The sequence below is a fragment of the Oncorhynchus kisutch genome, linkage group LG22 (assembly GCF_002021735.2).
Source record: "Oncorhynchus kisutch isolate 150728-3 linkage group LG22, Okis_V2, whole genome shotgun sequence".
NCBI lineage: Eukaryota > Metazoa > Chordata > Actinopteri > Salmoniformes > Salmonidae > Oncorhynchus > Oncorhynchus kisutch.
The window spans coordinates 24,687,776-24,709,797 of NC_034195.2; the positions used below are offsets into that span (position 1 = coordinate 24,687,776).

The 22,022-nt window shown below is 47.7% G+C and overlaps 1 protein-coding gene across 4 annotated transcripts in view; it reads right to left on the reverse strand.

The window, feature by feature from the left end:
* Positions 1 to 22,022, reverse strand: part of LOC109867161 (breast cancer anti-estrogen resistance protein 1-like) — a 125,584-nt gene that overhangs the window by 33,093 nt on the left and 70,469 nt on the right. For 2 of the 4 annotated variants that reach the window (XM_031801493.1, XM_031801491.1), the window contains exons 1-2: positions 18,194 to 18,474; positions 7,479 to 8,168 (exon numbers count right to left, since the gene is read on the reverse strand). In XM_031801493.1, coding sequence (XP_031657353.1) covers positions 7,479 to 8,168; positions 18,194 to 18,205 — 702 coding nt within the window. In that variant the 5' untranslated portion in view covers positions 18,206 to 18,474. Of the gene's footprint in view, positions 1 to 7,478; positions 8,169 to 18,193; positions 18,475 to 22,022 lie in introns of those variants that run through there. The other 2 variants (XM_031801494.1, XM_031801492.1) reach the window with 1 other exon arrangement.

A 22,022-nucleotide genomic window follows, 5' to 3' on the forward strand; every position in this document is an offset into this window, starting at 1 on the left:
GAGTGCCGCAGAGCACTGCCTACATTCACACAATCAGACAGGAACGCTTTCGTGGTCAGGAGGATGTCTCCGCTTACATAGACAGAGGAAGTGAGGGAGGGTATGGGAGGAGGAGAGATATAGAATGGGAGGGAAGAAAGAAAGCAAAGAGACTCCTAAAAAGAATTGGGATTGTGATAGAGTGTGTGGCAGAGAAGAGAAGAGCTCCTCTGGCACCCAGGCTGAGACGAAGAGAAGCTACAGAGGCCGTGTGGGAGTGAGGTACAGAGAGAGGCAGTGTGGGAGTGAGGTACAGAGAGAGGCAGTGTGGGAGTGAGGTACAGAGAGAGGCAGTGTGGGAGTGAGGTACAGAGAGAGGGAGTGAGGTACAGAGAGAGGCCGTGTGGGAGTGAGGTACAGAGAGAGGCAGTGTGGGAGTGAGGTACAGAGAGAGGCAGTGTGGGAGTGAGGTACAGAGAGAGGCAGTGTGGGAGTGAGGTACAGAGAGAGGCAGTGTGGGAGTGAGGTACAGAGAGAGGCAGTGTGGGAGTGAGGTACAGAGAGAGGCAGTGTGGGAGTGAGGTACAGAGAGAGGCAGTGTGGGAGTGAGGTACAGAGAAAGGCAGTGTGGGAGTGAGGTACAGAGAGAGGCAGTGTGGGAGTGAGGTACAGAGAGAGGCAGTGTGGGAGTGAGGTACAGAGAGAGGCAGTGTGGGAGTGAGGTACAGAGAGAGGCAGTGTGGGAGTGAGGTACAGAGAGAGGCAGTGTGGGAGTGAGGTACAGAGAGAGGCAGGGCACATAGAAACGTGTGGGTTACAGCTAAAGAAGGCCACACAATTACAAGCCCATGAGGCAATAACGGGAATACAAAGCACCCATCTCATCTCTATGGATGAGCACACTTCCAAACCCCGGACTGACAGCTGCACTGCTCTTAGACGGATGCTCCAGTCTGCGGAAGAGTGCCTCCTCGCCGTGAACATCCATCTACAGTATCTCTCTCTTTTCCCTCCTCACATTCACTCTCTCTTTCAATTCAATTCTCTTTCTCCCTCTCACACACACATACGTGCCTGCACGTTCACATATATGTGGGTGCTCACACGTACACGTAAGATGCTACCATTTTTGGAGCTACCATATTTAGCATATTTATGTGCTAGATGGGTGAAGAGATAATGTCCCAGTGCTCAGTGAGAGCTATACCTACAGGCAGCAGATATACCTACAGGCAGCAGATATACCTACAGGCAGCAGATATACCTACAGGCAGCAGATATACCTACAGGCAGCAGATATACCTACAGGCAGCAGATATACCTACACGCAGCAGATATACCTACACGCAGCAGATATACCTACAGGCAGCAGATACACCTACAGGTAGCAGATACACCTACAGGCAGCAGATACACCTAAAGGCAGCAGATACACCTACAGGCAGCAGATACACCTACAGGCAGCAGATACACCTACAGGCAGCAGTTACACCTACAGGCAGCAGTTACACCTACAGGCAGCAGATACACCTACAGGCAGCAGTTACACCTACAGGCAGCAGTTACATCAGATGCACCTACAGGCAGCAGATATACCTACAGGCAGCAGATACACCTACAGGCAGCAGATACACCTACAGGCAGCAGATACATCTACAGGCAGCAGTTACATCAGATGCACCTACAGGCAGCAGATACACCTACAGGCAGCAGATACACCTACAGGCAGCAGTTACACCTACAGGCAGCAGTTACACCTACAGGCAGCAGATACACCTACAGGCAGCAGATACACCTACAGGCAGCAGGTACACCTACAGGCAGCAGTTACACCTACAGGCAGCAGTTACACCTAAAGGCAGCAGATACACCTACAGGCAGCGGTTACACCTACAGGCAGCAGATACACCTACAGGCAGCAGTTACACCTACAGGCAGCAGATACACCTACAGGCAGCAGTTACACCTACAGGCAGCAGATACACCTACAGGCAGCAGATACACCTACAGGCAGCAGTTACACCTACAGGCAGCAGTTACACCTACAGGCAGCAGATACACCTACAGGCAGCAGATACACCTACAGGCAGCAGATACACCTACAGGCAGCAGATACACCTACAGGCAGCAGGTACACCTACAGGCAGCAGTTACACCTACAGGCAGCAGATACACCTACAGGCAGCAGTTAAACCTACAGGCAGCAGATACACCTACAGGCAGCAGATACACCTACAGGCAGCAGTTAAACCTACAGGCAGCAGATACACCTACAGGCAGCAGATACACCTACAGGCAGCAGCATGCAGTCACTTCTTCAGCAGGAGATCACACACACCTTCATTTTCTCTCCCCTCTCCCCTCACGTCTCACTCTCTTCCCTCACTCCACAACGACCCCTCCCCCAAAATGTCTGCCTGGTCCTCCATCTCCTCCTCCCTACATTTCAGATGAGCGCCCACCAGGTCTTTTTAAACACTCCTGAGATTACACATTTACTTTCAGAGCAGGGAGTCCACAAAACCACCAGCAGTATCTCAATCCACAGAGCAGAGCAGAGGAGAGGAGATGAGCTTGTGCTGTTAGCCCTGGGCAGCCTGCTCCTTATCACAGCATCTCTCACCTGCAAACAGGCCAGGGTCATTAGAGGCTGCAGGTGATAAGAAGGCTTGATCTACCTACCTCGGCCTAATCAAAGGAACCCAGGTTCAAACAGGCCGTCCTGCCTCCACCTCTCCCCTAACCATCTGCTTCACACAAAGCAATGAGCTCGGCCATGAACGTGTCATTCAGTCACAGACACACATTGTACTTTGAATACTTTCTAGACAGTTGCAGGAGAGTGAGGTTGTAAAGATCAGGTAGTAGCTCCAGTCCTCACTCAGAGTGGTATCTGTCATTCCTCCCTGCAGTCAAAGCCTGAGTGGTGCAACTCTCAAGCCCCTATCAGCTTAGCAGTTATCACGAGTAGATCAGTGGATTCTCCTACAGACATACAAGAGCAAGTTCATGACCTCTAATAGCAACACTGCTAAAGGTACTGAGGGCGATAGCTAAGAGTCTTCATAACTGTGATCAAAGATATACTTTCTGATGAATCGGGTTGCAGAGACACAGAGTGCAGTGGCGTTTTCAGCTCCAACGCAGCTGGGTGTTTACTGAGGCCACTCAGGTTCTGTGTCGGTCCTCTCAGAAGGGAAGAGGACGCAGGGACAGCGGTGAATTGTTTACTTGTTTCTTTCTCCGGCTGGGCTAAGCTGTTGCCATGGTTTGAAGAGGAGGTGGGGGTTGTTTTTTGGGGCGGCTGGGTGGCATACCAATGCAGCATAAATGGATTAGGTAGAAAACAGAAAAACACAGTCGGATGGAGAGTGGGGACTGAGCGAAAGGAGAGGGGGGGGGGGGGCTGAGGAATTCCAGCCTCTTGGAGGAGTGTGTCAGGGTTTTGAAGGGCGCGTGCCGCCACGCCCCTCCTCAGACGTTCTGTTTGATGTAAAGCCTGCTAACCAATCACAGTTGTTCCAGCTGCTGCTTGGCCTTCTGCAACCCTCTCCCACCTCCTGCCCCAGTCCCCCAGACCCAGACAAGGCCTGGCTGGCACAGCTGACTGGGATCAGGGCGCCCCCCTACTACCCTTCAAACGCGATAGTCTGTGGGAAGCTCCTTGTACAGGGGCATTATTACCACTCTCCTCACCCCTCCACCCATCACCCATCCGTGAACAGCTTCTACCCCCAAACCATAAGACTGCTAAATAGTTAGTTAAATAGTTACTTAAATAGTTACTTAAATAGCTACCTGGACTTCATTATCTGTCACTTTATTCCTAGTTATATGTACATACCTACCTCAATGACCTCATAGCCCTGCACATCGAATCAGGTACTGGTACCCCGTGTATATAGTATGGCCAAGTCATCGTTACTCATTTTGTATTTATTATTACTTTTATTATTACCTGTTTTACTTTTCTATTATTTCTCTATGTTCCTTCTCTCTGCATTGTTGGGAAGGGCCTGTCAGTAAGCATTTCACTGTTAGTCCACACCTGTTGTTTACGAAGCATGTGATGAATAAAATGTGATGCCAGTCCATCTGAGGAAAAGGCTGAGGGGGTCGGGCCTGCCTCCACATCATACCCCGATTTAAAAGACAAAACCAAGCTAGCAGCATAACAACATCACACTGTGGAGATGGGGTTAGAGTGAGATTCTGAGTGTGTATTAAGCTTCCTGCTTTTCAGATGCTTTGCCAAGTGTTCTATGTAGCTGTAACCTTGTATTTGTACTAGTTTCTACCTCCTCCGGCAGCAAAGGATGATGAGACAATGCCTGGGTTTTTCATCACTCCCTAATTAGTGTTCATCCCAGTTTGTATGTGAGAGCTTTGTGTGTGTGTGTGTTGGTTCGATGTCTGTCATCTCTTCTCTCAGCAGGAACTCCTTATCTTGTATTGAGAAACTGGCAGTGGTGGAGCAGGGGGGGCGGGGTGAAGCGGTTCAGTACGGGCACAAGGACAAGTGATAACAATTAAGGGCATTCACAAGGTAAATACGTGCATAAAGAACCTGCACACCACAGCGTTAAGAGCAAAATTAGCTAATGCGTCAGTGAAGAATTACCTTGATAAAAATCTCTACCACTTCACCACCATCTTAGGCAATTCAGATCCTGCCAGTGCCACTAACCTGAGGCTGTGGTGAGATAAAACCATAGGGGATTTTCACCTGTACTACTCCCTACTGGTGCTGCTTCTCCTCCCTCCTCCCTGTACTGCCTGGTGCTGCTTCTCCTCCCTCCTCCCTGTACTGCTTGGTGCTGCTTCTCCTCCCTCCTCCCTGTACTGCTTGGTGCTGATTCTCCTCCCTCCTCCCTGTACTGCCTGGTGCTGCTTCTCCTCCCTCCTCCCTGTACTGCTTGGTGCTGCTTCTCCTCCCTCCTCCCTGTACTGCTTGGTGCTGCTTCTCCTCCCTCCTCCCTGTATTGCCTGGTGCTGCTTCTCCTCCCTCCTCCCTGTACTGCCTGGTGCTGCTTCTCCTCCCTCCTCCCTGTACTGCTTGGTGCTGCTTCTCCTCCCTCCTCCCTGTACTGCTTGGTGCTGCTTCTCCTCCCTCCTCCCTGTACTGCTTGGTGCTGCTTCTCCTCCCTCCTCCCTGTACTGCTTGGTGCTGCTTCTCCTCCCTCCTCCCTGTACTGCTTGGTGCTGCTTCTCCTCCCTCCTCCCTGTACTGCTTGGTGCTGCTTCTCCTCCCTCCTCCCTGTACTGCTTGGTGCTGCTTCTCCTCCCTCCTCCCTGTACTGCTTGGTGCTGCTTCTCCTCCCTCCTCCCTGTACTGCCTGGTGCTGCTTCTCCTCCCTCCTCCCTGTACTGCTTGGTGCTGCTTCTCCTCCCTCCTCCCTGTACTGCTTGGTGCTGCTCCTCTTCCCTCCTCCCTGTACTGCCTGGTGCTGCTTCTCCTCCCTCCTCCCTGTTCTGCTTGGTGCTGCTTCTCCTCCCTCCTCCCTGTACTGCTTTGTGCTGCTTCTCCTCCCTCCTCCCTGTACTGCTTGGTGCTGCTTCTCCTCCCTCCTCCCTGTACTGCTTGGTGCTGCTTCTCCTCCCTCCTCCCTGTACTGCTTGGTGCTGCTTCTCCTCCCTCCTCCCTGTACTGCCTGGTGCTGCTTCTCCTCCCTCCTCCCTGTACTGCTTGGTGCTGCTTCTCCTCCCTCCTCCCTGTACTGCTTGGTGCTGCTCCTCTTCCCTCCTCCCTGTACTGCCTGGTGCTGCTTCTCCTCCCTCCTCCCTGTTCTGCTTGGTGCTGCTTCTCCTCCCTCCTCCCTGTACTGCTTTGTGCTGCTTCTCCTCCCTCCTCCCTGTACTGCTTGGTGCTGCTTCTCCTCCCTCCTCCCTGTACTGCCTGCTGATGACATACAGTACATGACGCTAAGAGCATTCCAAAAGACTGAGGCATGACTCTACAATCATCCAATGGAACATTTGGAAACACCCTGCTCTGGGCTGGAGTGTGAACTCTGTTGAAGTCCTCTGATCGTCTTATCACCAGGCAGGAGCTGTCATGGAAATTATGTTGCTCCTCATAGATCCTTTCCACTGTGACTCTGTGAGCCCTGGCCTTGGACTCATCTTTCGTTCCTAAGTGGAGCAGTTGTCTAAGTCACTGCATCTCAGTGCTAGAGGGGACACTACAGACCCTGGTTCAATCCCGGGCTGTATCACAACCGGCGGTGATCGGGAGTCCCATAGGGCGGCGAACAATTGGCCCAGTGTTGTCAGGGTTAGGGGAAGTTTGGCCGGGGTAGCCCGTCATTGTAAAATAAGAATTTGTTCTTAACTGACTTGCCTAGTTAAATAAAATATTTGATCCACTGATGCCTTTCTCTGATGTCGCTCATGTCACCTCAAACAGAGGTTGTCTCAGCCTGGGAGCCATTCACTCTCTTTTTCTACAGCTGTTATTCTCCTCTTGTTTTCAGGTTGTTTTCAGGTTGCACCCATTGATCATTGGTGGCAGGTCAAAGGTTCAACACACAGCAGGGGGACACAAAGGCAATGTATGCTTGCTTTGTCAGTCACTCACTATTGTACATTTCACTCTCTTTTCCTTCTGTGTGATTCAGTATTTCCGAGTCATCTCAGGACTTATTGAGAGGCAGATTTTCAACATGGCAAGGCCCATCTCCAGCCCCCCTCTGTGAGGGACAAATCCCTGTGGTCATGCCTCTCAGAGAGCCCTGCTAGGGGTTAGGGTGGGTGGGGGGGGGCTATAGGATTAGATATACTATACTGTATATATTATATAATTCCCTTTCTATGGCAGCAGCAGCCTCATTTAAGACGGTGAGAGCTGTCTCATGTGCGACGCCCCCTCCTGCAGGGACCAGGTGCACCTTGTCGCTGCCTCCCCATCACTCTCCCATCATCATCATCACACTTCACTTCCCAGCGCTGCTCTCACACATGGCTGAGTGCACTAAGGCAGGCCTGGGGGGCACTCCCTGCAGAACACCAGTCACAACACTCTGCACTGTTACCACACTGCCTGGCTGGTACTGGTACCCCCTCCCCTTCCAGCCTGCTGCCTAACAGATCAAAACGCTTACTCACCCAACTTCAGGAGATAGATACCTGAATTATTAAACACCCCATTATTTATTCCAATGTCTGTCCCCCTCTCCTCCCCCCATCCCCCCTCTCTCTCTTTTGGGTTTTCTTTTATCATTCTATCCTCTGTTTCCTTTCCTGTCATCCCTGCGGCTTTGAAAATGACAGGGAACCTTGAGCTGTTGTTTAGAGTGAGAACAGACAGAGACTGGAGGACATGAGGGAAAAACAATAACAGGAAGATGCTCAGATCCCAACCAGGATGAGGTCAGATGACAATGAGAGCTTAAACCAGCTATTTTGGACCTGAATGTCTAACGAGACCGTCTGTATTTATGGTTTTAGAGGAATGTGTTTGTTGTGTTATGTGAATATGTGTCTCAAAACATTTTTCTTACCTTTCCTAGAGGTTTAGAGTCCCAGCTCCTCTTTTCTATGGAGGGGGGGATCTGAGTCTGGTTCAGTGAGGGGGGAACCTGGTAGATATCCTGCCCAGGAACAGGCCCTCTTGCTGAAGGGGGCACCTGGTAGATGTCCTGGACAGGAGCTGGCCCCATGGAGGGAGGCACCTGGTAGATGTCCTGAACAGGGGTGTGGTACTGCTTCTGGGCGAGCATGGGGGCCTTGGGTGGGGCTTGGGGGCCCGTGGGTATCTGGTACAGGCTTGAAGGGGAGGGCTTGCCATGGTTGGGGGGCATCATGTAGATGCTGTCGGGTAGGGCGGGGACAGGACCAGGGTTGGAGAAGGCAGGGTGCATGGCTGTGTACTGGGAGGAGGGGGAGGGCTTAGTGTAGGCACTCTGCGGGGGGAAGGCCAGCTGGCTCAGGCTCTGGGTCTGGGCAGAGCCAGCCTGGGAGGCCTGGAGGAGTGGAGGCTGCTGCTGCTGGCCCGCCTTGTCATACATGCCCACCAGGATCTTGAGTCGGTTGCCGGGGACGATGCCCTGGCGTCCATGCAGAGAGCAGAGCCACCAGCCGTCCAGACCCTGGGTGTCCCGCTCCAATACTGTCATGATATCACCCTTCCGGAAGGACAGCTCGTCTGGGGACTCGGCCACATTGTCGTACAGGGCCTTGGCCAGTACGTTCTGCAGAAGACAGGAAAGAGAGGGTTAGTTCATTATTCCTTAACATTTACAGAAAAGATGTGTCTCCTACTACTGTTGTAGTACCCTTCAGTGAGAAAGAACTCTTGCTTCCATAATGTTGGACTGTCACATGCCCTAGTGCTGGTGCAGGCTGACTCCCCAGACTTAAGGCCTTCCAGGACAGTGAAATAACTATAATTTACAGCTGACACCTAGCAGGACACAACACAGGCTCCATCTGTCTGCCCAGAGCAAACAGCCACCCACTCACTTTGGGACGCTTTGAAACTAAACTAATATTTGGAGTGCGCCCCTGACCGGTACCTCCTCCTCTCCCTTCCCTGGCACTAGTACAGAGTGGTACGACAAGCCTGGCATGGGGCCAGATCACTCACATACACACACACACGGCCCCTTCAAGTGGCCCCCTTCACTAGAACTCAGGTCACACACAGTCCTCCATCAATGTCCCCAAGCTAAATTAACTAAGTCTGATTAGTTAATTGTGAGGAGCCTCCACTTCCTGATTTATTGCCTGGCTTCCCGTTGTCCAACTTAGTGTCTTTGTGTTTAATAGAGAGGAAGAGAGAGTGAGAGTCAATACTGCCGTATTAATCAGAGGGGCCTCTCATTCCTTGTTCCTATTCATCTGTCTAGGCCTCTACCGAGGAGCAATGCCACACAGGACACAGGGCTGATCCTTTACGTGCCCAGAGAGCTCCCGCTCTGTCTCCCGCCCGCTTGCACATGGCTCGCTCCCTCCCCAGCCCAGATTGACTATCACTGGGATAAGGATGTTTGTGCCGAGCCTGACTGGGTGTGGGGAGCGGGGTTCAAGGCAGGAGATAGTGTGCCTCTGCTCACAGTGTAGTTATTAATATGGTGTCGTCTTGTCAGGAAGGTTCCCCCGTCTAAAACCCATTATAACACACCCTGACCTGACAACCCCCCCTCTCTCGGTCATTCTCTCTGATACAGATACAGATACACACACACACACACACACACACACACACACACACACACACACACACACACACACACACACACACACACACACACACACACACACACACACACACACACACACACACACACACACGTACACGTGCAGGCACGCACACACATAGGTGCTCAATACCAGAAATAAAATGTCCCACATTCTTTGTGCTGCCTGAATCCCAGTCAGGTAAGAAATGTACCATCCCCCACCCTGGCTCCTTCAGTTTTATGATGAGATATCAAAAACCCCTGTTCCACTGCCAGATAGAGACAATTACAACAGACCCTGGGTTGCCTACTCTCTGTGTGCCAGATATGGTCAATTATAAACATGTGTGATTATTGTGCTATTACATTACCCTGACGGTAATGGCAATGTTAATGTACGTTCAGATGTTCCCTATATGTAGTCAACGTAAGGAATCAGAATTGTCCCCGTGCTGAGTGAGGGTTGCTGTGATGTGATGCATCGCTGTCTGCGTCATGTGTATTCAGGGATTGACTCAGAGCATATTGGGATTGTGATGAATGCAGGGCTGTGTGCTGGTCTATTGGAGGGACAGTCAGGGCCTATCTCCCGGTCACAGTCTGATGAATGGCCTTCTTGTAATGGGAGAGGGACAGCTGCTCTGAGTCCACGACCCATCACGCCTGAGGAGGTTCTGGACGGGCAGATCCACACCCTACTATAGCCTCTGAGTGGTTCTCTTGTGGCCAGAAGCTGTCTGCGATGTCACCATGCAGGCCGAACACACACTGACCAGGCAGAGACACATAAACACACACACTGACACACACACACACTGATTGTGAAATAATGAGGGATCCTCAGACTAGTAGAAAGAGCTCATTATACTATGAGTTTTACTCACAGCAACATCTTGACTGCAGCAGAGCTTACGTCTTCAGACTCACTGAGTTTTCCCAGGACTCCAGAGTGATTCTCCCACCAGGGATGTATCAAATCAGCTGGTGTTAATGGATAAATGGATTCTACTCACTGTGGACAGATAAATGGTTTAAAGTAATCCCTACCTTCAAAAAGGCCACGTGAAATGTGAATGGTTTTAGAGAGGATGTTAACAGAGAGGTTTGAATAGAATGAGAGTCAGAAGTATCAATTCTTCTATATGTTTAAGTGGCAATGAGGTTAGCATGGTGCCTCATATTGCCAAGTCTTCCATTTTATCTTTACTCTCCCTTTCCAGCTTGTCCTCTTTATCTATTCCATCCATCTCTCCCTTCAGACAAAAAGAAAGAGATTCCTTTGACGGCCATGCTTTGTCTGCTGCTCTCTGTCATAAGTTCATTTCCTGTTGAAGCGAGGGAGTGGACAGAGAGGACTGATGACATCACAAGATTTGAACTTTGCCTTTATTAGCCGAAGGCCTGCCTGCCAAATCTCAGTATAACTCACCCACAGATCTCTCCCTGTTTTTCTCACTCTGAACCACAGAAACAGGAAGTGCTTAGAGAATGATTCATGTGCCGTTCTGATTGGGTATGAGTAAATAACTAGATGACTACTAGTCTCCCTCCCTACTATAAATTGCATATACGATGTACAAACCGCCCCAGACACAGCTGAGGGTGAGGAGACATCGCCATGTCTAGAAAACTCAACTCTGCCGGGTCACAATTTGTTTCTATTCTACCAACCTCCAACTCTAGTCAAAACAGCAAGGGCTCATTTGAATCTGTTGTTCCAACAACAATGTTGTTCAGGTGGCCATACTAACCCAGTGGCTCTGTCTGTGCTGTGCTCCATTTCCTTTGAAACCTGACAACAGTGAGTCACGGGGGTCCAGCAGTTTTCTAGCTGTGTACAGCTAAGTCACTATGCTAACACATCACCGTGGAGGTCCCTGTGGTAATAGCAGATCAAAGCCTGCCCCCATCATCCTCGAGTCAAAGTCTGAAGGCAAACGTTATCACTCCACCAAAGAAAGAGTGGAGAAGAAAGAGGTGAAGAGAGAGAGAGTCCAGAGGCCTAAAAGTTCATTGATTTGCATTTAGAAGGGTCATGGAATGGGGATCTTACACATTTACACTTAACAGCAAGCTGAAGAAGCTAGGGTATGAACTAGGGAAAGAGTGATGGTAGAAATGAAGGAAAGGGAGAGAGATCCACAGGAAGAGAGGGAGAGGAAAAAGAGGTGCAGTGGGTCTGGGAGAGGGAAGGAAACGGCTGCAGTGTCCATTCAGACAGCCACTGAGCAGGAAGTAATGTGGCAGCTGGTTGAGCACGCTCAGTGCAGAAAGGTCAGTGAAGGGGAAGGCAGCAAGTGTGTGTGTGTGTGTGCGTGCACGTGAGAGGGGAGGGCAGGGTGGTCTTTGTCTTTTGCCTCTACGTGACCCCGTGGGACACACACTAGTTAACTCACAAGAGAATGTATGTGTGTTTTGTACACGACTGTATATTTGTCCCACGGAGACAGGACTTTGGGCACATACATTTTATGAAAGCCCCTCTCTCCTCGACTTACAAAGCATCACAGCAATAAGTCATGTCTTTCGCAAACAATACTCTGCCCTTTCTCCTTTGTGCTGTTTCTGTCTCTCTGTTCTCCCTATCCAGCCCCCACCCTTTTAAACAAACGCCCCCTCAGTCATCGAAAGTTTTTATTAGTTTAAAACAGATAGACGCCGCAGACAAAACAAGGCTGTCTCTGCTACTTAAATCACATTAGCCACCTGAGCCTGGCCAAACAATGCCACTGGGTTACAAAAAGTCAACTTTTCATTTTTTGGTTTGGGGGTAGACTTCTGAGAAGTCACTGGCTTTCTCTGGGGCTAAGTAGCATGCAAGTACATAGCCTTTGACTCTTCAGATGCTCACAGCAGCATAGCAGCAGTACACAGACTACAATTACAGCAAAGCCTTGGCTAGGCCTGTGTGTAAGCCAGTGGTATATGACATACTCACAGACCAGGAGCAGACTCAGTATCAGATGGAGGGATCAGACACACTGTCTGTCTCTGTCTCTCTGTCTGTCTGTCTGTCTGTGTAACGCTCGTCGTTGTAAGGATGGTCGGACCAAGATGCAGCGTGGGGTAGGTTAATAATTTTTTATTAATGATAACCAGCAACAAAACAAGAAAGCGTAACCAACGAAACATACAGCCTTGTAGGGCTCAAAAGCAACAATACAAAAACAAGATCCCACAAACAACAGGTGGGAAAAGGCTGCCTAAATATGATCCCCAATCAGAGACAACGATAGACAGTTGCCTCTGATTGGGAATCATACCAGGCCAACCAAGAAATAGAAAACATAGATTGCCCACCGTAGTCACACCCTGACCTACCAAATAGAGATTTAAAACGCTCTCTAAGGTCAGGGCGTGACAATCTGTCTGTCTGTCTGCCTGCCAAGCAGAAAAACAGGGCCAGAGTGAGGGAATGGAGAGATGTGACTCAGTTAGTCCAATGGGGATTTTGTTTTGGTCTTTATCAGCTGAGACAGACACTGCTGTGACACACACAGACACAATGTGCTGCTGCTGCTGTGGAGGTATTGGCATCTTCCCACAAGGTAGCAAGCAACAATTTGGGTCTACCTCATAAAAAGACCAGCGAGAAGCCCATGTGGGACCATTTGTAGGCAAGCAATGTGAACAATAAACTACAGTAGTCAAACAGGGTCTAGCCGCAGGAAAATAATCCTGCAGGACAAGACTTAACACAAATAACCTATAAGAGACAATAAGGTAGCGTAGAGGTTAAAGAGGCACACCACTCTCCTAGTTGAAAATAGGCTATATCAGTAAATTCCATTTATTATGTCTATTTTTTTAGAATTGATGTTGTTATTCCAGTGAATGTGTGTATGTGTCGGTGTGTTACACCTTGATCTCTCTCCATGTCCTTGGTGTTCTCCGGACGAGCCCCGACCCGTCTCCCACGAGCTCCAGCTCTCAGCGGACCCCTCATCGGAACATTCCACAACTACTACATACACCTCTCCTGTTACCTCACAATCCAAAGGTGTCACAACACCCCTTCTTACAACACGCCACACTAAATACAAACACAGACATTCATACTAGCTCGAAAGACTCGTTCATAAGGTGGTAATCAACATAGCATACTTTCAAATCTTATCAGTCACACCTACAATATATAGGCCAAGTCAAATAAAGGATTTCACACAAATAGACAGTCACACTAAAGCATGCTAAAAATGTATGCCACTATTATGAATCATCTCTTCTCAAGGTGGAAAAAAAGAGACAAATAACACACAAAGAGCATCAACCCCCTCCTCCCTGTCAAGTTTCAACAGCGGTAAGAAAAGATCTCTGATTCTTGGAGCTACAGGCTACAACAAAGTGCTTGAGCTCTGCCCATTGCACAAGACTGAGTGACAGGCTAACCGGTGAGTGTGTGGTGGAACTCCACCCTGTACGCCACACAAAGCTGACAGAAGTTCCACTGTTGTAATCACAGAGCGAGAGAGGAAGGACAATGACACCCAGTTCTGATTTCTCCTATCTACATACCAAAACAATTTCTCCTCTCATCTATAAACACAGGCAGTCGCAATGGCAAAAACATGTACAGAACTCTCAATGCCCGACAATAAATCCTAAAATTACAGCCTTGAGTGGGGATACAGTGGAGAGATACAATGATTTTCCAGAGCGTGAAACGTCATTGTGACCTCAGCCAAACATTCCAGTGGTTAGGTGTGAGAGACAAGGCTAGGAATTCAGGGAGCACTCTGATACATTTCAGGGGAAGGGAAATACAAAGACATGATAAGGATAGGCCTACTGCTTAGGATGGAATGGGAAGGTTCAACCAAGCAGAAGTGGCACAGCTCCACAGGTTTTTAGAGCATCTGCATGTGCCTCACAGAACTAACTCAGTCAATCTGTTTAGATAAAATATCAGTGGATATGTGTTCTGTTCTGTTAGCTTTGACAACAGCATTCCCTGGCTCATTCAACTGCCCTGAGGGCATCAAACCAACCTGGCTGTGTGAGGAGAAAGCCAAGCGCTATTGTAACTAGATCAGACAGCTGAAAAGCCAGCGCTTTGTGCAGAATCCATTTTTCCTGGTGTAGGCCTAGCTAGCTGTTCTGCTCTGCAACGGGTTTCTTATCTGAACTCCCTCCGTCTCTGCCTCTATTCCTCCAGTAAAGCCCAATTATCCCCCACATAAAGCAGGTGCCCTGGGGAGAGTGCAGTTTGACTACAGCAGAAAACATGTGCCCCCAGGCCCTGTTGTTGGCTGCTGAACTGGGAAAAGAGAGATACTGCCAGTGCTATCTGCGGAAGAGACTGGGTGAACTGTGTTTAAGAGATTAGGCCAGCCACAAACCAAGGTCTGTTTCAAACCTGTAGTTTTCTTCAACGTAAAGCTCTTTGAAAAACACCATGAAATTACGATGTTTAGCATCTACATGATGACACCTTCATGACAAAGAACCTAACAGAACAAATTCAACATAATTATTTGAGTGATAGCACACTGTACTGTATGCATTCGGAAAGTATTCTTCCTAGACTTTTCCCATATTTTGTTACATTACAGCCTAATTCTAAACTGGATTAAATCGGGCCCCTCATCAATCTACACACAATACCCAGTAATGACAAAGCAAAAACAGGTTTGTATAAATTTTGCAAATGTATTAAAACTTTAAAACTGAATTATCACATTTACAACCTCGAGTCTTCTTGGGTATGACGATACATTCTTGGCACACCTGTATATGAGGAGTTTCTCCCATTCTTCTCTGCAGATCCTCTCATCCTCTGTCAGGTTGGATGGGAAGCGTCGTTGCACAGCTATTTTCAGGTCTCTCCAGAGATGTTCAATCAGGATCAAGTCCGGGCTCGGGCTGGGCCACTCAAGGACATTCAGAGACTTATCCCAAAGCCACTCCTGTGTTGTCTTGGCTGTGTGCTTAGGGTCATTGTCTTGTTGGAAGGTGAACCTTCGCCCCAGTCTGAGGTCCTGAGCGCTCCGGATTTTATATCAAGGATCTCTCTGTCCTTTGCTCCGTTCATCTTTCCCTTGATCCTGACTAGTCTCCCAGTCCCACCCTCTGAAAAACATCAACCACAGCATGATGCTGCCACCACCATGCTTTACCGTAGGGATGGTGCCAGGTTTCCTCCAGACGTGACACATGGCACTCAGGCCAAAGAGTTCAATCTTGGTTTCATCAGACCAGAGAATCTTATTTCTCATGGTTTGAGAGTCCTTTAGGTGCCTTTTTCCAAACTCCAAGAGGGCTGTCATGTGCTTTTTACTGTATAGTGGCTTCCGTCTGGCCACTCTACCATAATGGCCTGATTGCTGCAGAGACGGTTGTCCTTCTGGATGGTTCTCCCATCTCCACAAAGGAACTCTGGAGCTCTGTCAGAGTGACCATTGGGTTCAGCAATCGCGATTACCCGCGATTGCTCAGTTCGTCCGGGCGGAAAGCTCTAGGAAGAGTCTTGGTGGTTCCAAACTTCTTCCACTTCAGAATGATGGAGGCCACTGTGTTCTTGTAGACCTTAAATGCTGCAGACATTTTTTGGTATCCATCCCCAAATCTGTACCTCGACACAATCCAATCTCTGAGCTCTACGGACAATGCCTTCGACCTCATGGCTTGGTTTTTGCTCTGACATGCACTGTCAACTGTGGGACCTTATATAGACAGGTGTGTGCCTTTCCAAATCGTGTCCAATCAATTCAATTGACAACAGGTGGATTACAATCAAGTTGTAGAAACATCTCAAGGATCAGCAATGGAAACAGGATGCACCTGAGCTCAATTTTGAGTCTCATAGCAAAGGGCCTGAATACTTATGTAAATAAGGTAATTCTGTTTTTTAATTTTAATACATTTGCAAAAATGTCTAAAAAGCTGTTTTCGCTTTGTCATTATGGGTTATTTTGTGTAGATTGATGAGGGGGAAAAAATTATTTAATACATTTTAGAATAAGGCTGTAAATTAACACAATGTGGAAAAGTCAAGTGGTCTGAATACTTTCCGAATGCACTGTATTTGAGTCACTAACATCTTCATATGTTCATGTTTGGTATATATTTTACATGTCTGTGTGTACAAATAATCTGTTTATAACCTATACCTGAAACCCTGTGACTCATGGTTGGTTGTGCAGACACGTCAGACCTGACAGTTTCACCAGTGTGGAGTGACCCTCCTTGTATCAACCTTCCTGCTACACCTGGGCTGAGTCACAGCCTGGCGCTTGGTGTCCCAGTGGGTATTACTACGCTCGGTGACTGTGTGGCACCTATAATCTCTCTGAGGGAAGGGACTGACTGGGTGAGGGGTTTCACTGCCAGACCTCCCAGGGAATGATAGGGGGAATTCCACCCCAGCACCCAGGCAGGCAGGAGGCTGTGAGTCAGTCAGAAATGAGTCAGGCCTAGGAGACAGGGGCAAGAGGCAAGGGCCTTCGAGTTACTCAGTTGAGCTCTCTGTAGGCCTGAGAGACACTCTTCCTTTGACCCCCACAGACACCCCCACTTACTCACTCAGTCACTACTGCATGGTGGGAATCCACTTAATCTATTTATACCAGAGTTTTCCAAACTAGGGGTCGCCTGATTTGAAAATGGGGTCATGAGAGAAAATGTGCGTTTGGTTCATAGAACCAGGGTTAAGTCAGTAACCTCTGGTAGCAGCTAGATGCAGATGTAATAAAAATAATGGTTTCTGTTTTCTTCCTACAAATGTGGCTCTATCTTTTGAATGGTTTAAGCTACAAAATATTAGGACAACACTGAAAGATAACTCTCAGGAACACATACATACTGTAGGTTGTCATATTAATAAAAATGTTTTAAAGTTAACATTGGCTGTTGATTACATAACTTACATGGTGGGTCACAAATGTTTTTTTTAATATCAAAATGGGGTCGCTGGTTTGGGAACCCCTGATTTGTAAACTAGCATCACACCTGGCTTAATTAACCCCTCCTTCTGAAATAGCAAGCCGATAGCTAGCTAGCACATTTACAAGGCTTCTCTCAAAATGGCATCCATAATTACCCAGGCCAACCTGGGAAATAAACATCTCTTAGACATGAAGGCTTAACCTTCCATCTACATAACCTCATCACCAATCAGTCATTGTTAATTAAAGACAACTAGGAAAAGTCTAAAAGACATATGGTAATGCCGGTGGTGTTTGTTGATTTTGTAATTACATGTGTTCTAATGTGTGTGTGAAACCCCAGGCCAAGGGATAAACAACGGGAGTATCCAAGGCCTCTCCAGGGGGTCGGCCCCAGTGCTGCTAAAGAGCATAAGCCTCTCAGACGGAAATGCAGTATGGTCCTGTCAACCAAATACCAAACCCCTGTGTAATTACAGCACTACAAGCTGACAGAATGCCAACACTTTCAAACAATAGCAAGGAACGGACGGTACTGCCAAAGACTCCAGCAGCAGGCCACTGCACTCTTTTCTCTCCCCTCTACTCTCTCTATAAAACCTTCATCTTTCAACTTTCTCCTGAGTCAGCAGAGGCAGCCCAGAGCAGCGGAGCTCCATGTCTCTCCCTCCTGTCTGGCTGTTCCAAAGCCCTTTCTTCTAACAGCGTCTTAAGTCCTCCAACTCTCCCCCTTTCAGAGAAGCGGGGCCTTTACAAACCATACAGGACAGCAGAAAATAACACTAAACTTTGTTCAGGAACTAGTATGAAAAAGACCAAGGATTGTTTACTTGTGTTCTATTCTTCTCCTTTCGTGTGTAGAATTTTAACTTAACATTTTCATCTACCTAAAATACACAACACAATACACATTCTGAGACGCATAGCACAGCAAACAAAGTAAGTTGTGCTGATAACTAAGAAAAGGTAAGATACACAGAAAACATGTTAACTCAAGTTCCCCCCCACTCGAGTCCTTTTCTTCCCTCAGTGTGCTGTCCTCCCTCTCTTTTTTCCACATCTCTACTCTTTCCCATTTGGGGCATTTAGTATGTCCTGACAAAAGTGTTCACACAGCAATGGGAACAGCAAACACAAACATTACACACTCACCAGATAGTTCATTTTCAGCCCTCTTGTATGAGTCCGTCCAACAGACTCCAGACAGGAGTAACAGGGCAGCGATTTGGTCCTGGAAACAGCCCCTGTCTAGCCACCAGTTAAAGTTCCCTGTTGTCTCTTTCCCAGGCAGAAGGACTTGGGAAGATCCTAACACATTCTCTGGCAGTGTGATCTCAGAGTGCAAGAATGAGACTGTCCCATTTACATCTCTCTCTCTCTGTGTCTGTCCTTCGCTGCTTCTCCCGACTCCCTCTTGCTGTCTGTCTCTGGCCAGGGGAGGGAGGGAAGAATGCGCAGTAATCCGACACCCCCCGGTTCCCACTCCCGGCTGTGATTGGTCGAAGGACCTCTTCTTATGTTAATGAATCTTGCCCTCTCTCTCCCCCTGGCTGTGTGGAATGTTTAGTGCCTGTGCTCAGACCTTGGAGGGACACAGACACTGAGTTAAAAAAAAAAAAAAGAATTACCCCAGCAGAACACGCATACCTCCCCCAGCCACCTCGGCTCACTCTTTTCCTCCTCACCAATCTCATCTCTATTTGTATTATCTACCCGCTGGCTATAGACTCAATTGGCATTTCCCTCCTCACTAAAACTATTCTTATTTCTCTTTCCTCTCATCATGCTCCCATTGTTGCTCAGATACATGAACACATTATACACACATTATACACTCCGTATTTTATTTGATTTAACCTTAACAAATTCTTATTTACAATGACGGTCTACCCTGGCCAAACCCAGACGACGCTGGGCCAATTGTGCACCACCCTATGGGACTCCCAATCACGGCCGGTTGTGATACCGTTACATGTTAGTCAATCTAATAATGCATGTCTAAACACTATTACGGGCAGTGTGTTGTACTACAGCACACACATTCAAATCCAAGACAAGACAATCTATCCATCTGACAGGTGTGGCACATCACGAAGCTGATTATACACCATGGTTATTACACAGATGCACCTTGTGCTGGGGACAATAGAAGGCCACTCTAAAATGTGCAGTTTTGTCACACAACACAATGCCACAAATGTCTCAACTGTTGAGGAAGTGTGCAATTGGCATGCTGACTGCAGGAATGTCCACCAGAGCTGTTGCCAGAGAATTGAATGTACATTTTTCTACTATAAGCCGCGTCCAACGTTGTTTTAGAGAATTTGGCAGTACGGCCAACTGGCCTCACAACCGCAGACCACATGTATGGTGTCGTGTAGCTGAGCGGTTTGCTGATGTTAACTTTGTGAACAGAGTGCCCCATGGTGGCTGTGAGGTTATGGTATGGGCAGGTATAAACTACGGACAATGAACACAGTTGCATTTTATCGATGGCAATTTGAATTCACAGATATACCGTGACGAGATCCTGTGGCAAACTGTTGTGCCATTTATCCACCTCCATCACCTCATGTTTCAGCATGATAATGCACGGTCCCATGTCGCAAGGATCTGTACACAATTCCTGGAAGCTGAAAATGTTCCACAGGCCACAATCAACAGCATGATCAACTTTATGCGAAATATCTGTCGCGCTGCATGAGGCAAATGGTGGTCACACCAGATACCGACTGGTTTTCTGATCCATGCCCCTACTTTCTTTAAGGTATCTGTGAACAGATGCATATCTGTATTCCCAGTCAAGTGAAATCCATAGATTAAGGCCTAATTAATTTGTTTCAATTGACTGATTTCCTTATATGAACTGTAACTCAGTAAAATCATTGTAATTGTTGCATGTTGCATTTATATTTGTGTTCAGTATAATATCAACTGGGTAGAATATCTCAGTGTCGGTCATGCAGCCCCTACCCAACAACCACACCACAAAATAAATTAGTAAATAATTTTTTTATATCATACAAGGGGTGTCCTTTGAGAAATTAACTTGGTAAATCAGAGTATAACACAATAACTGCATAAGTGTTACGCCCTGATCTGTTTCACCTGTCTTGGTGATTGTCTCCACCCACCTCCATGTGTCTCCTGTTTTCCCCATTAGTCCCCGGTGTATTTATCTGTGTTTCTTCTCTCTCTGTGCCAGTTTGTCTTGTTTTGCCAGGTCAACCAGCGTTTCTCCTAGCTCCTATTTTTCCCAGTCTGTTTTTTCCTAGCCCTCCTGGTTTTGACCCTTGCCTGTCCTGACGCCGAATCCGCCTGCCTGACCACTCTGGCTGTTCTGACCTCGAGCCTGTCTATCCCCTGGTACTGTTTGGACTCTGACCTGGTTTATGAACTCTCGCCTGTTCTGACCTCGAGTCTGTCTATCCCCTGGTACTGTTTGGACTTGGACCTGTTCACTGACCCCTGCCTGTCCTGACCTCGAGTCTGCCTATCCCCTGGTACTGTTTGGACTTGGACCTGTTCACTGAACCCCTGCCTGTCCTGACCTCGAGTCTGCCTATCCCCTGGTACTGTTTGGACTTGGACCTGTTCACTGAACCCCTGCCTGTCCTGACCTCGAGTCTGTCTATCCCCTGGTACTGTTTGGACTCTGACCTGGTTTATGAACTCTCGCCTGTCCCCAACCTGCCTTTTGCCTACCCCTTTTCGTAATAAATATTGGAGCTCAACCATCTGCCTCCTGTGTCTGCATTTGGGTCTTGCCCTGTGCCCTTATAATAAGTGTATATAACATAAGTAGTTCCACAAGGGAAATCTCACAAGACTGTTAAGATGCCATTAAAGTACTCCGAAAAATCTGAAGGTTGTTGAAGAAAGCTTTAAGTCCGTATCTAAGGTAGAGTTCACGGCTCAGGGAAAACAAACAATGGTATAACATCCAACTGGGATGACATCCAACTCCTAGTCATCCATCTAAACCAGATTAAGCAGGTCAGGAGGTCAAATACAGGCCAACTTCTCAATCAATATTCCAGAAGTAACTCAACACCAATGGCTTCCAATGGAACCATTCAGTCTCCATGCAGATATGTCTAACACCCAAACATGACTCACCTCCATGTGGCATACTACAGTATACTGATTAAATCAATAGTGGCTAGACTTTGTTACGAGACAGAAAGGTGAGCAGGATATGGTATAGTTATATGAATGAGGTATGTGAAGGTGAGAGTGATAAAGAGAGAGACTTCCTAACCTCCTGCCAAATGTATGACCATATTAGAGACACATATTTTCTTTAGATTACACGGACACACAAAGAATTCAAAAACAAATCAAATTTTGATAAACTCCCATATATATTGGGTGAAATACCACAGTGTGCCATCACAGCAGCAAGATGTGTGACCTGTTGCCACAAGAAAAGGGCAACCAGTGAAGAACAAATACCATTGTAAATACAACCCATATGTATATATTTTTCCCCCCCTTTTGTACTTTAACTATTTGCACATCGTTACAACACTGTATATAGACACAATATGACATTTGAAATGTCTCTATTCCTTTGGAACTTTTGCTTTGGCAATGTAAAAATATGTTTCCCATGACAACAAAGCCCTTTGAATTGAATTGAGAAAAAGATAGAGAGTTATAGTGTTATAGTGTTATAGTGTTATCATGGAGGTGGGGGCTGTGTGGTGTGAAAAAGGGCGGAGACACATGTTCCTTACAGAATGAGGGCTATGGGTAGACCACTACATAGCCCTACATAGACTACAGTCAAAGAGGTGTAATGCATGGAGGGCAACAGCACCTACTACAATCATAGACTATGGAGAGAAAAAACACCACACAAAGCACTAGAAATGTCAGCAGGCTGTGGGAGACAGAATAGAGGTGACAGTCTAGCAGGGCTCACACTGTCCCATGGGCCGAACCACTGAGGTAGAAGGCACTACTGTCAAGCCTCAGA